The sequence below is a fragment of the Haliaeetus albicilla genome, chromosome 2, assembly GCF_947461875.1.
Source record: "Haliaeetus albicilla chromosome 2, bHalAlb1.1, whole genome shotgun sequence".
Taxonomy (NCBI): domain Eukaryota; kingdom Metazoa; phylum Chordata; class Aves; order Accipitriformes; family Accipitridae; genus Haliaeetus; species Haliaeetus albicilla.
Window position 1 is genome coordinate 77,735,187 of NC_091484.1, and position 14,161 is coordinate 77,749,347.

Sequence of the window (14,161 nt, forward strand, 5' to 3'; positions counted from 1 at the left end):
CCTCACTTGCTTCCCGCTGATGCCAGTTGGCCAAGTCATTGGGGTAGGACATGGCTGCCCATGGTTTGGGGCACAGAGACGTCAAGCGAGCCTGACAGCAAGGGATGAAGGCTGCTGGCGAGGAAGACTCGCTACACGGTTCGTTTCTGCCTGAGTGTGGCTAGCACTAGCATCAAGCTAATGTCAGCCACCCACGGGTGCTTCTGCATCTGAGTAAGTCTGGGACCAACCCAGCAGCCAACAGCAAGGATAAATTCACCTTGTTTCTCAGACCTTGCTAGTTTGAAAGACACCTTGTTATTTAGCAAAGTTTTCCTTTCTTTGGGGTGTTTTATGTAGCACTGCAAAGGATGCGACCTATGAGGCTAAAGTGTTTCTGACTATTGACATTTCTTGTGGACTTGTTAGAGGAGCCTGTTCCTCTCTGTCTCTTGGTGGGAGCTGGTCCTGCTCATGCCAAAGAAGTTGTAAAGATACCACAACTGCCAAAAAAACAGAAAAAACCACATGTTTCTATCCAGAATTTGTTTCCTGAAGACTCTTTGGACGGGGGTTGTGAGTGAATATGCCTGTTATTTAATGGGAGGAGCAAAGACAGGTCGTTCAGAAAGGCAGGCTTTCTCACAAGTGCTTTCCCATCGTTTGCTCAGCTTGAATCATCAGCTTCTCCCAGATTCTGCAAAGTTTTCTTGCTTTTGAATGTACAGGCTTTCCTGAGCAGTTTAAGCTCCATGCCTGAAGGAATTGTAGGCAGTGATTCATCAGAGAGACAACACATCCCAAACAACTAGAAGGTCAACTGCTTCTTAAGGCAAAAATATTTTGCTCTGATTTATAGCCGTATCTGGGAAAACAGAGCTCTTACATGGCTAAAACAGGCAAATAATAGATTAAGTAGAATTTCTTGTCATCAACACTCAGTGCCCTTCTCACGGAAACATCACACACTTTACATACTGTAACAAAATGTAAGTTTTATTCCATTTTATTAGTAATGGATGTGGAATAGTCAGCTGAAGAGTTGGACTGATGTATCTTTCTCTTTTGACCAGTGTTTAATATTCTAACTACAGCCCAGATGTAACATTTACACTGAAAAATACTTACAGATTCAACTTCATACTCAAAAAATTTCTAGTACAAATACAGTTAGTACATAAAAAAATGAACAACAAAAAAAATAACAATCCCAGAAACTTCGTAACAGCACAGACTGGTTATGGCCTTGAGTTAAGTTCAAGTATTTCCCAGTGGAATGCAATGCAAGCAACAAGGTAATCTGGCTTTTACGTGGGACATTCCTGGCCCTTAATGGTAAGAACAGAAATATAAGCGTGGGCACTTTATCCGACCAAGTTTAGCAAGAGAGTCAACGTTTATGATTAGTTCAGCTACAAAGCTAAACCCGTCTTGTGTGTGAACAAAACTACTAGCCTGTAAAAAAAAAGCAAAGCATTAATTATACTACTGACATTTCTTCTGTGGCTGACGCTGCCTGTCGTCTAATTGAAATTCCTCGAGACGCTGGTTTAGTTTGTAATGGTTGTGATGGGTTTTTTTGCTTGTGGTTATGCTTATTTCGCCTCTCTCTCCTTTTCCTTCCTGAACTGACATGATAAAGAGGGGACTTTTGCTCCTGCCCCAAAAGGAGTCACTCCTGCAGAGACATTAATGCATGTTGGTTGCCTTTGTGGCAGTGACTTGGTGGAAAGACACAATATCCTAAAGGCTTTAGAGGCCAAGGAGGGGAGGAGGAAGGGGGGAAGTGAGCAACTCAGTATGCGTAATAATAATAATAATCCTTTATATTTCTAGGGCTGTCTGACTCATGCTGGCTCCTGTGTGTGGCTCAGATGGAATCTGGGAGAACTGGGGTCCCTCCTACCCAGGGTCAGAGGAGTCAGCGGTACCCTCCAGGCTGGCTGGAACCTTGCAGGCCACTTTGCATCTCTCCCAGGCAGCCCATGACACAGGAGCAGTCCTGTCGGGAATGTGTTCTTGTGCTTCTGTCCCTGTCAAAAGGCTTAGAAAGCAAGATCAGCTCCCATTTGCAAAGCACTTTATGCAAGGAAGTATTTCAAGCCTGATAGATGAGCAGGGCTGGCTGGAAGGACGGTGGAGAGAGCAGTTACCCTGTGTCCCTGCTGGATGAGGAGGTTGCATTGATCGCCCTGGCTCTAGTACTCGTCAATATTGCAATTATTGACTCTCACTATGGAAAACAGTGTGTGCGTATTAAATGTGATGGTGACACCAGCCGGGAGGAGGCTGCAAATCTGCTGCAGGACTGACAGATCATTCAAAACCCCCTTGGTGCACCGGGTCTGCAGTGTGAAAATAAAAAGGCAGTTTGAAGGGGAGCAGGAAGATCCTGACTGTACAAGCACACACGTGAAGAGGGGAGCAATCCCCATGCCTGCAGAAGATGGGGTTTTGGGGAGGACCAGGATGGCAGATGGGTGCATGAAGAGGAGCAGAGTGGGAAGGTGGCCCGAGGACCAGCGCTGACACACCATTGGGAAGATATGGACTGGCTGGTGGTGGTTCAAAGACACCAAGGAAAACCATGATAGAAAAGCAGCCCTTGGAGAAAGGTTGATGAGATTGGAGTTGTTTAACTTAAAGCAGACTTGAGGAGGATGAAAACTGTCTTCAAACAGCCAAAAGTTTCTGCAGCCATTAAAGGCATGAGATGTTCTCCATGGCTGCTGAGGAGGGGAGACGCCAGGGATTGCGGCGAGAGGGCTTCATGTTAGCCATTAAGGAAGCATTTGATGGTGGCAAGTTGGGGAGAAGATCTGTGGTTCTTTCCAGCCCTGTTGCTCTAAGTGTCTCTGAATCTGCAGCCATGGAGCCCAGGGATCTCCTCCCATCAGGCACTGACCAGCTATATTGCTGGGGAAGGGGGTATAGCCCTGCTGTATAAAATGTATTTAATGATTCAGTCAGGTCCCTGTGATCAGGTTCTGAGGTTTCTGGCTTAAAATCTGTGTCCCCCCCCTTTTCCCCATGGTGAGGCCAGGATGGTTTCCAGAAGTGAGAGCAAGGGAGGCACATGCCCATGCCTGCATTTGGTGACTCGCTGGTGAATCTGCAGGTCAGCATGAGCTGAGGGGCCCATCTGAGTCATTGGAAAATGCTCAGGCCATGTCTGGGGCTGAGGGAGGTGTTGCTGGTATGGGCAAGAGAAATCCAAAATCCGGACTCCTGCACAGCACCTTCCAGCATTGTGTGGGAAGGATGAGTTTATCCAGGGCTGTGATACTGCTGCTCATCAAAAAGGAATCAGAAAAACCCAGGCAGCATCCAACCATCGCTCTCAGAGTTTCCATCCTTCCCTTGGGATCATGACTTTAAATACACACTGTTTCCCATGGGGACACAGGGCTGGCGATAAAGGAGAAGTCACATTGATGTGGAGGACAAGCTTGTGCCCTGGACAGCTGTAATCGCTAGAGAGCAAGTTTCCACCCAGCAGCACCTCTGTTATCCTCCCCAGCAGCCCTGGGCTGTGGACCTGCATGCATTTATCTTCATGGTAGCAGCACCGTCAGCAACCAGCCTCTCCTGCATTGCCCGGTACAGCCCAGCCCAGGAGGACAGCACATTCCCACACATGGGATAAGGAGCAACAGCACAGTTGGATATGTTTGTCTCCCCGCCACCGTGGTGTGACCTTTCTGAGCCTTTCATTCAAACTTCATGGCAGAAGGGCCATCCCTCCACAAAACAGATGTGTGTTACTCCTGACCATTGCTGCTGGGAGGATCCACTGATCCTGCTCCTGGATGCGGCTGTCCATTTTCAAGGGGAAGATCTCTAGCAGTGAGGGCAGGCAGCACTCCAGGCATTTTACCGATGCCTTCAGCAGGACCAGGAACAAACCTGAAAGTCTTTCCCAGACTGTTACACAAAGCCACGGTGAATATTTACAGCTGGATACCTCGTAGGATGTTTCTTTGCTTTCTTTTTAAACCCACTTTTTTGCTGCCAGCACTGTTCTTTAACGGCATGGCACAGCTCAGTTGAGGTTCCCAGGAACTAAAGGCCGTACCCAAGTTCTCTGCCTGTTCCCAAGACTGGCCAAAGGGCCCAGCCACCTGGGGAACATGCATCCTCAAGGCTTTCAGGACCCAATCTCAAGGACATAAGAAAGATTCCCAGCAAGAAGTCATGTAGATCTAATGGATGAAAAATACTGGCACAGGGACATGCATGCGACTTTGGGTGGCTGGCACGGCCCTGAGGGAACAGCTCAGCACAGGGATGGCGCTGTATTCAGTCAGGATTCACTTCTTTTGTGTTAAGTTTGATCTTGAAGGCTCTGCCTATTTGGGTTCTCCATGGTGGTGAATCAACCATTGGACTCTTGGGAGGTTGCGAGAGCATCTGCCAAGCCCCAGGCATCTTGGGAACATCTCAGGGATGAGACCCACTCTGAGATGCGGCAGAGTGGGGCAGTGTCTGGTTTCAGCCTCTACCATTCGGCAGGAGATGCTCCCAGTGATGAGGTTTTCTTTCTATTTTGTGTTACTGGAGGAGTACAAAGCCACAGCCTTGCAGCTGTGCAAGAGACATGGGATGAAACCACCCTGCCAAAGCACATCCTCAGCACTAGCAGCTTGGTTTTAACATGCCCCCATATTCCTGTAGCTGCATGAAAACCACCCTAAAACCAAGCCAAGCTGAAAAAGCTCCCCATAAACTAATGAAAAACTTCCTGCTACTGTCCTGGTCCTGTCCCCACTGAAGCCACATCTTCTGCTGAGCTCCCCAGGCAAGTGTGTGAAAGCTGCCAGTTCCCCAGGTGGGGCTGGAGGCTGGAAAAACAAAGACTGCTCCAGGATGAGATCAGCTGTAGTCCTGGACCAGCTGGGTTTTCCCAGGGGATGTGGAAGGCTGTAAAATTACCACAGGGTTGATATTACATTTATATATATCTCTCTATGTCTATATTCATACACACATGTTCATATGTGTCTGTATATATACGTACATGTACACACACACACATCATATACACACTATGCATAGGTCTGCCATCTGCCACTATTTATAAGGGTTTGATTAAACAGAAAAACAAATTTGCCAACACTGATCTTCCAATCTCTACTAAAATTCAGCAAATAAAGAAGTCTAAACTCTTTACGATTTTGTTTTCCTGGTTGCATAAAGGCACTTTCTGATGATGTGAAGCAGCAGTTTGTTAAAAACACTGTAACTGCAACGATTCCCATCACATCTGTAGCAAGGGCTACACAGGCACCGGTATGACGCAATGTCACTGCCCGCTCCTGCTGTGTAGTGTTTGATCATATTTGCTTTTTGCTTTGACACAGAGGAATAAAAGACGAAAACCTTCAGCGCTGTGCTATGCTTTTAGGTCTCCCTGTGTAAGAGAGTCGCTGTGTTTCTGCCCGTAACCTGATTTGGATGCCAGCTCAGGGCTCGCAGCATCGAACGATGCCTTCGTTTCCAGCGATGCCTGCTAGAGCATCTAACAATTCAGGCAGGACAGCAGCTGTAAGCGTGTCATGGAGGTTCATGCAATATGTCAGTTGTTTTTTCTTATCAAGGGATCAGAAATTAATTTTGTTTAAGGATATTTAGTAATTAAACACTGCCTGACCTACAGCACTCTAGCCTTGCCGTGCAGGAGGGGAGCTGCTCGCTGTCAGCCTGACTTCTCTCCTGAGCCACCAGCAGCTCCGTTTCCCATCACAGCACATTGTCCAGTCTCTGTTGGGGGCTCTGGTGGTGATGGAAGGGGTGGGAGATGGGGGGGTTTTGCTGTTGCTCACTGGAGGTTCCTGGCTGGAGAACATGTTGGAATCGGGGAAGAAAAGTCTTTTGTTAACGTACTGGAAGACAGCACTAAATTGGTCTGAAACTCCTTGTATCTCTTGACTTCCATATAAAAATTGTGCCTGTGCCCTGTGAGACGAACACAAGACAATACCAAAAAAACAGAAACAAACCAAAATAAAAACCCCACTTACGCTGCCCTCTCTCTTTTTAGATGAAGCTATATCCATACAGATGTCTTTCCATCTTTACTGCTTGAGCTCCCTTTCTCCAAGCTGGCCTTGGGTTTAGCACCTTGTTTCTCCTGGGCGGTGTTGGCCCTGTTCTGCTCGACCACTGTGCCACCCGAGGCAGGACTGCTCGTTCGAGAAGGTTGTGTGTTGCCCTGGGTGCTGCTGTAGCTCTGAAATGCTATGTCTAACTGCTCCTGGGCCACTCGCAAGTGTTTGTGAAGGGTGGACAAGTCTGCTGGGAGGTTCTCGTCCGGGCTGGTGCATTGCTGTTCCTGAGCGACGTTAGCCAAATTCTGCTCGTGAGCCATCAGGCTGTTGGGGATCTTGGTGGACTTCTCTGATTTCACTACCAGGTTGTACTCGGGAGGGCAGGAGATGTTCTTTGCGTAGGCATAGTTGTAGGGAGGCTGCCTAAAGCTGTTGATTTTCCGGTTGCGAATGGCATCTCGGATGGTCCCAAACCCCAGGTGAAACATCTCACACATGTTCAGCAATAAGCACAGGCAGCTCACAACATACATCACCAGGAGAAAGATGGTCTTCTCTGTTGGCCGGGACACAAAGCAGTCCACGGTGTGAGGGCAAGGGACTCTGTTGCAGACATAATAGGCTTCTACCTCAAAACCATAGAGCAAATACTGCCCTATCAAAAAGCAAACTTCAAACGAAGCTCTGGTAAGTAGCTGGAAGACATAGATTTTCATCAATCCTTCTTGCTGGATGCGCCTCCTCCCATCGTGCTTTTGTTGCTCTTTGCTCTTGGGCTTGGCTTTGGCTTTCTCGTGTTCTGCCGTGTCGTCAGAGATCATGGGCTCCTCTTCGTCAGCTTCCATCGGGTCCTCCATGTTGCGCACTGCCTGCCAGTTCAAAGCAAACTGCTTCTTCTTCTTGAATCCCTTGAACTTCTTCTCCTCCTCCGCCGACCGGGCGATCCTGTGGATGGCATAGCCCAGGTACATGACCGAAGGGGTGGATATCATGATGATCTGGAAGACCCAGAACCTGACGTGTGACAGCGGCGCAAAGGCATCATAACAGACGTTGTCGCAGCCGGGCTGTTTGGTGTTACAGGTGAACTTGCTCTGCTCATCGGAGTAGATGGACTCCCCCCCCACCGCTGTCAAGACAATGCGGAAGACGATGAGCACGGTGAGCCAGACCTTCCCCACGAAGGTGGAGTGATTGTGAATCTCTTCTAGCAGGCGGGTGAGAAAGCTCCAGCTCATGTTGGTCATAAGGGCTACTCAGTTATAACCTGCAGGAAGAGGGGGAAATAAAAAAACATCGCGGTGAGTTAACATCTGTGGCTGCAGTCAGCGATACGGCTGTGACGTTGGCACATCTGTGAGAGATAAAGTCATTTTATCTCAAAGAGGCACCCTTCACTGCTGCAGCCCATCAGCCCAGGACCTCTGAGGGACCACGACATGGGGCTGACCGTGAGAGCGCAGCACTGGGGAACGAGCCGTGGCCGGTGTGGGGGCATGCTGCAGCACCGTAATCATAATAAACACAGATTAATAACGCAACAAGACACAGCACCTACTAGATTCACCATTTCCCGCTTTGTTGCCTGTTTCAAGACATCGCTCAGCTGTAAGAAGGGTTTGGGTGACTGTAAAAGTGAACACAAGGCAACATGGAAGACAGCTAGGCACAAAAAGGTGTTTAACTTGTGGTAATCTCTTGCTTGCACACCATGGGCTCAAGCGCCTGAGCTGAAAGCAGGAGTAGAGGATGCTGCCCACATCACAGAGACTTGCACTGCTGAAATATCTTTCATTAGCAAACACGGAAAAATGCAAAGAATCAGCAAAAGAATGGGAATATTTATGTTTACAGGCGGATGGCCCTTTTAAGTTCCTCTTGAAAAAACAAAACAAAACAAACAAACCAAAACAAACCAAAACAAGTTTAATCAAATGCAGACTGTTTTAAAAATAAACCTTGAAAAACTTTCAGAGAAAAACATGCATTTATTAGAAGACCTGGACAGCTGGAGAGGAAGAGCTTTGTAATAACCATTTTGTGTTTAGCTTAACTTGCAATGGGGCCTCAGCCCGAGCTCCTTGGGTGACCCCAGGCAGCAATAAAGGCAGAAGGCAATTTTACTGCTTGACTGGCAGCAGCCCTGACAGATACCTGGAGATGAGAGCAATAAGGAAAGCACCCAGACCCAAAGAGCACTGTGGTGGGGAACAGCGGGGCTGTCCCCCCAGGGCAGCAGAGAATGGGTTTATCCTTTCTGCTCCCCTGCATCCCTCCTCTGAATCATCCTCAGGCTCGTTATGGAGTTTACCCACCTTGTTTCCACACAGACACCTGATGGCAGGCAGTAAATTAGGCATCTGCCAGCCCAATCCCACCCATGAACTGACACCTACTACTGCACCCAGAAGCAAAGAGTGGATGCGTTGGTGGCAGATGCGGGAGCCAAGCACGTGAGCATGGACACGAGCGAGTTAGCATGGGGTAGCACATGGCAACGGTATGTTATGGCTCAGCAGTAGCTGGCCCAGCACAGGCTGCTCCTCTGCAGTCCTCCACGATCACGCAGAGGAAGAAAAAGGAGCTGTCGTCCATACGTTGAATGGGTATGGACAGCAAACCTACCCCTCCGTGCTGGGTGAGCATGGCTGAGTGGAGGTAAACATCCAGGAGGAAAAATGATGCCGTCAGACATGAGCCTGGTCCTAACCTGGCTCTGCACCACTTTTATACGGAGACGCAAAATTATGCCTTAGGGTTTCCGTGGCACAAGCCGGGCTTTGAGCCCATCACCTGTGCCAGGCGCAGGGTGGGAGCAGCCACCGGCGCCAGCCATGGGCACAGCCCCAGGTGGGAGCGAGAAGGGGAACGTGCCTGGTTCTGTTCTCCACATCAAGCCCTTCTGGAATGCGTTTTTGCTTCTTAGGACTGGAGCCAAACAGCGCTGGTTTGCTCAGCACTCGCCTTTGTGCTGCCCTGGGAGGTAGCAGCGCGGTCCGTGGCTCAAGATGCAGTGAAATTCTTCCACTGTCGAGGGCTCTCGAGAGCAGGCAGATGGAATTTTCTAACCCTGCTATTTCTAGATCAAACAAATCCTCTGCGAACCCAAACCCCCAAGTCTTCACACGCCAGACTGAGACTGTGGGAGCACTCTGCAGATGGTGTTATTCTTGTCCTGTAGCTGGAGAAACTGAGGCAGGGAGCAGAGAAACAGCTCACTCCAGGCTGGGTAATAAGCCAGAAGAAGAGGTGGGGAAGTTCTCCTCTCTGCCCTCAACTTACCTGGTGAATAACAACAGCCCTCAAACCTGTTGGGGCCAGAATCTCCATCTCCTGCCCCAAAAGTGATGCCTTGGACCCAGTGGTCGGTACAGAAACGCTCCTGCTGCAATTTCAGGACAATTCAGCCACTGTGGAAGAATGTGGAAAGCGATCCCCACAGAGTTACTTTTTATTTATTGAGAAAATTAGGTTTATTCAGGGGTGAGATTGGAAAGCATCCCCCATCTGCTTCTTTAGACTCAGTGGATACACTTTAAAGTGTCTTTAACCCTTCCTCTGATTTATGTCCTCATTCAGATATGGGCAAAATGGGGCATTAAATGATTTGCAGGATTAACCCAGGCATTTGGCCAAGCTCCAGCTGCCGGGGGGCTGGGAAAGGAAGACCCCGCTGGGTGCGGTGATGGCCCACTGTGGGACATGGTGCATCCATCTCTGGAGCATCCAGGTCCAGCTGAGGCAGGGCTGGGGCTTGGATCAAGCACACATCGGCCCCAGCTTGGCTGGGGTGTTCAGCCACCCACCAGCTCCCACCTGCATCCCCAATTAGTTGCAAGCCCCAAATTGTTCTAAAACACAGGCTTCCAGTGTCCTGTAGAGCAGTTCATTTATAATTTCAGTGCTCACCTAAAGAGTTTATGATGCCTACACTGAGGATAATTTACCATTTTGCAAGTGTTCCTCAAGGACACAATTCCCAAAGCTCAGACTCGCCTCCCAACAGCTGTTTGCTGGGGCAGGGAGGGTGTGACCAAGGTAATGATGGCTTTTGGAGTAAATATTCAAGTTTTGATCTGATATTAGTCAGGATTATTAGCAAAGCACCCATTGCCTCCTCTGGGAAACACATTTTAGAAAGGAGCACCCAATAGCATTGCTTCAAAACATTCACAAACTTCCTGAGTCAAGGAAAAGGAAAGAAATTGCAAAATAACAGAAGAGGTGGGTTGTTGCTTTGAGAAGGCCACCTCTGGTTACCAGCCACTAGCCTGAGCTATTTGTCCTGCCATTGACACTGAGGCTCAGCCCTCTGTGCACATCTGGATCTGCAGGAACATCTGCAGGAAACAGCCTCGAGCTGTTTCTGCGCCCCTGGGACCCCGCTGTTACCTCTGGGTATGATCACACCTTGACATTACGCTCCTGCGTGTCCACCCGCTCTCCTGGCACCGTATTTGAAAGCAGGAGCTGAAGAAATGAGTTAAAAACCCTGCCTATGATCAGTTCAGTTAAAATTCCAGTGCTTTTTGCGACTCACTGGCTAGAAAGACTGTACTACGAGATGCCTTTAATTGCTCGGGGCGGGGGGTTAGTACACCATTATATTTTGTAATCAGTTATAAGGCAAACAAGTTGCCAAGGAAGGATTTGTTCACATTGCTTTTGCTGATGAATAGGATGGTACTAGGAAAAGGCTATATCTCATCTTCTCACAATGCCAACCATCAAAGCACAGAAAATGGATTTTTGCGTCTTCCATGTGCTTCAGACCTAATTCCTCCATGCAGCAGGAAAGTTACACAGTCCAGCTCCCTGGGGAGAAAAACCTGTGTGGATCTGCAGCAGGTAGATGGATTAGATTAGGTGGTTCACGTAGCTAAATTATCTGCTGGAGAGATCGCATGAGAGGACCCACCATCCCTGTGGCTTTGAAATCCATTCATTCAGTCATCTATCTTCACATGTCACCTCCAGACTAGCTGACATGCAGTATATGAAACGCGCGCGGGGTACAAGTTTCACTTCAAAACAGCTACAAAGGAGGAGTTGGACCACTCAACCCACCAGCAGCACTTAAAGTAGTGAAAATTGCGTATAGCCAGGTACAGGAATGAGCTGTTGGCTCCACATTCTCATCACGGTTACTTCCCAAAACTCACTGTCCCCTCTGTGCAGTCGCAGCCACAACTGTTGGAACTGGGAAAACTTTAAAACCTGAGTCTAAAATAAGCAGAAGGAAAAAAAAAACCCAAAACCAAAAAAACATCTGTGCTAGCTGGACGTCCTTCCTTTCCGCACAGTTCCCACACCGTTGCTCAAACTGCAGGGAAAACAATGGAAAAAAATCTACTTACAGAGACATGGTGCTTCTCGCAGAGGCTTTCCCTCCTCCGCCGACATTCCCGTGCCGCCAGCCCTCTGCCTTGCCCTAGATAAACTCCCGCCGCCTCAGTCCAGCCGTGCTCCAGCAGTTGGAAACCAGAGCTCAAGGGAAGTATTTAAAGTTCTGTCAAACCCCGCCTCTGCATTCGACCGGGCACCCACCGCCGGGAGGTCCTGTCCGAGCTGCCCGCACCCCTACGGCCGGTCCCACCGCCGCTCCTGGCCCCTCTTTGCCTTGCCAAGCCTTGGAAGAAAGAGGGAAGGTGCTATATATATACACCAGGAAAGAAAGGGGCATTGGTTTTAAATCCAAACAAGCCGCCGGGTCTGGTTTTAGGAACACTGCCTGGAATTTTGCTGCTGAGCTCTTGAGCCGGTTGGAAGTAAATTAATAGCATCAGCTAGTGGCACTGGTAACAGATTTGTAAGACAGAGAGCATGACTAATAGGGAACATGTGGAAAACACATTTTGGCAAAAGCTCCTTGGTTGCTGCTGGAAAAAAAATAGTAAAAAAGGAGGGAAGGCTCACTAGTGAGAAAAACTGCTCTGAAGCTCCTGCTTTGCTGCACCCCCAGGCAAAGCTTTCTCTGAAAGAGGTCATGCACCTCTCTCCAAGTTGGTGGATGGGAGCAGAGAGCAGATGAAGGATGGGGAAGGGGTTTGAGCACACACGGAGCCTTTTTGGCTTCTTTGCAGAGGGAAGAAGAAATAAGAACTATGGGAATGTACATGAAGCCTAAGGCAAGTGAAGAAGAAATTCTCTGTCCAGATAGTTCAAGGATCGCCTCTCCTCCCTGCCCCATCCCTGGAGAGCCTTGTCATTGCCACGCCAGCAGGATCAGGGCTCCTGGTATCTGCTGAGATGGAAATGGAGAGTCGAGGCAGAAGTGTCCCCAGGAGCCAGTGAGGAGGAGAAGGAAGCAACAGCAGCAGCCAAGAAGTCACAAAAAGGATCAGTCCCAGCCTTTGAGGGGAGAAAGCATGGGAAGATGTACATTTTGATCAAGGGGGAACTTTCATCCCTGGTCCTGACAAAGCAGGACATTCACACGGCTGTCAGACCCCTAGTTTCCCAAAGAGCCCGAAGGGATACAGAGGGGCAATTCCTGCTCACTGGAGCATCTCATGCCGACGCTTTTGCAAGCAGGAGCATCTCCTGCACCGCTCCATGCTGGCTGACACTTCGGCTGCACCGCTGAAAGTCGTTCTGTGAGAGCCCAGGAACATGTGAGCCTCTGCTGACACCAGAGCTGGGCTGTGCGACACGACCCCATTACAGTTAATGGGGTCTCCAGGGTATATAGCATTTCTGGACACATTGCAGTAACTTTCCTGAAGGTTTTAAGTTACAAACTATTTACTTATACACAGTGATAAGTTAATTCGCTGTTCACGAGTAGTTGTCTGTAATAGGCAGGTGGAAAAAGCCTTATAATCAGCTAAGTTAGGTGTAGGGATGAACATACCCTTGGGGGAATATGCCACGCTAGGGAAACCAGCGTTTGGATGGTATTTTGAGGGGAATAAGCTTCTGAAGCAGTTAAATTGTCACGACCCCGGCTGCACGCTTCAACTTAAGCACATAGCACACCAACAAAGCTTGTACTCTCAAAGGACATGGGAACATAGGGAGCTGGTTTCAGAGGAGAGCACCAGGGCTGGAGATCTCCTCCAGCAATGCCCCAACTTCCCTGGAGATCTCCCATTGGGACCCCTCTGAGGGCACGAAAACATGCAGCGAGCCAAGGCCACGTTATGCTTGCATGTTCCTGGGGTTGGGTTTGACCTCCAGCATGCTGGGGCAGAGACGTCCTTGCTTGCGTGGTCCTTCAGGTCTGCAGACAGTGCGGAGAGTCACCTCCACGTGGGCCACCACGTGGTCTCCTTGGGTGCATCCCCCCAAGTGGGGACACTGCAGGTTCCAGCACATGTCACACCATCTACTTCTAAAAGACAAGTCCTATGAGATCCATCAGACCTGAGGGATGGCCACCAAGATCTCATTCCCATCAAAGAACTGTGGTGAAACTTCCACCCACTTCAGCCGCTGCAGGATGGAGCTGCAGAGAAGTATTATTAGTTATTTAAAAATAACTAGCTGAGAACAACTTCCAGGCTCTGCAGGACTGCAGGCAGCAACTTAGAGATAAAAGGCAGCTCAGCATGGTCCCTGTCCCGTGGGTCATGCAGCCTTTCCAGGCCCTTTGCTTTCTAACCGTGCGGGTTATTTATACACACAGCAATCTCGTCTGGTGGAAGTTTTTTTTGGGCATCCGTGCTTCAGGCGAGCCAAGCAACATCTGCTCCTGCTCCAGCCTCCTGCCCAGCAAGTCTGGCCATCACACTGGCAGGGATTGAGTGGTTCCCATCACCAAACCATCACCCATTGCCCAAACCGTTGCCCAGGGGAGGAGGCAGAAGGCTGGAGGCAGAGCCAGACCCGTGCATTTTTTCTGCATGCTTTAGCTGGGTTTTCACCTCTGAACAGCTTGTGTGCATGCTAAAACCTTTGCTGCGTGGGTAGATAACAGAGGAGGGCAGGAGTATGCACCCAGTTATAAACAATTTGTGTTTTCTTCCTCCCAAGGAAGACACTGGAGAGCAAACAGAGCTTTTCTAGCCATAAATGAATGTACAGGCTAAAACAGTAATAGGCATCTTTTCACTCCCGACCCACCCCTGCAACGTCCCATGTCCTCGAGTTTATGCTTGGCATTGAGAAAAGGGAATAAAAGAGGGGTACAGAAT

At 49.1% G+C, this 14,161-nt stretch overlaps 1 protein-coding gene across 5 annotated transcripts in view; it reads right to left on the minus strand.

Annotated features, from left to right (window-relative positions):
* Positions 1 to 954: 954 nt before the first annotated feature.
* GJC2 (gap junction protein gamma 2) overlaps positions 955 to 14,161 on the minus strand; it is a 42,016-nt gene continuing 28,809 nt past the window's right edge. For 4 of the 5 annotated variants that reach the window (XM_069778360.1, XM_069778362.1, XM_069778363.1 and 1 more), the window contains one exon: positions 955 to 7,293. In XM_069778360.1, coding sequence (XP_069634461.1) covers positions 6,026 to 7,273 — 1,248 coding nt within the window. In that variant the 5' untranslated portion in view covers positions 7,274 to 7,293 and the 3' untranslated portion in view covers positions 955 to 6,025. Of the gene's footprint in view, positions 7,294 to 11,383; positions 11,882 to 14,161 lie in introns of those variants that run through there. The other variant, XM_069778361.1, reaches the window with a different exon arrangement.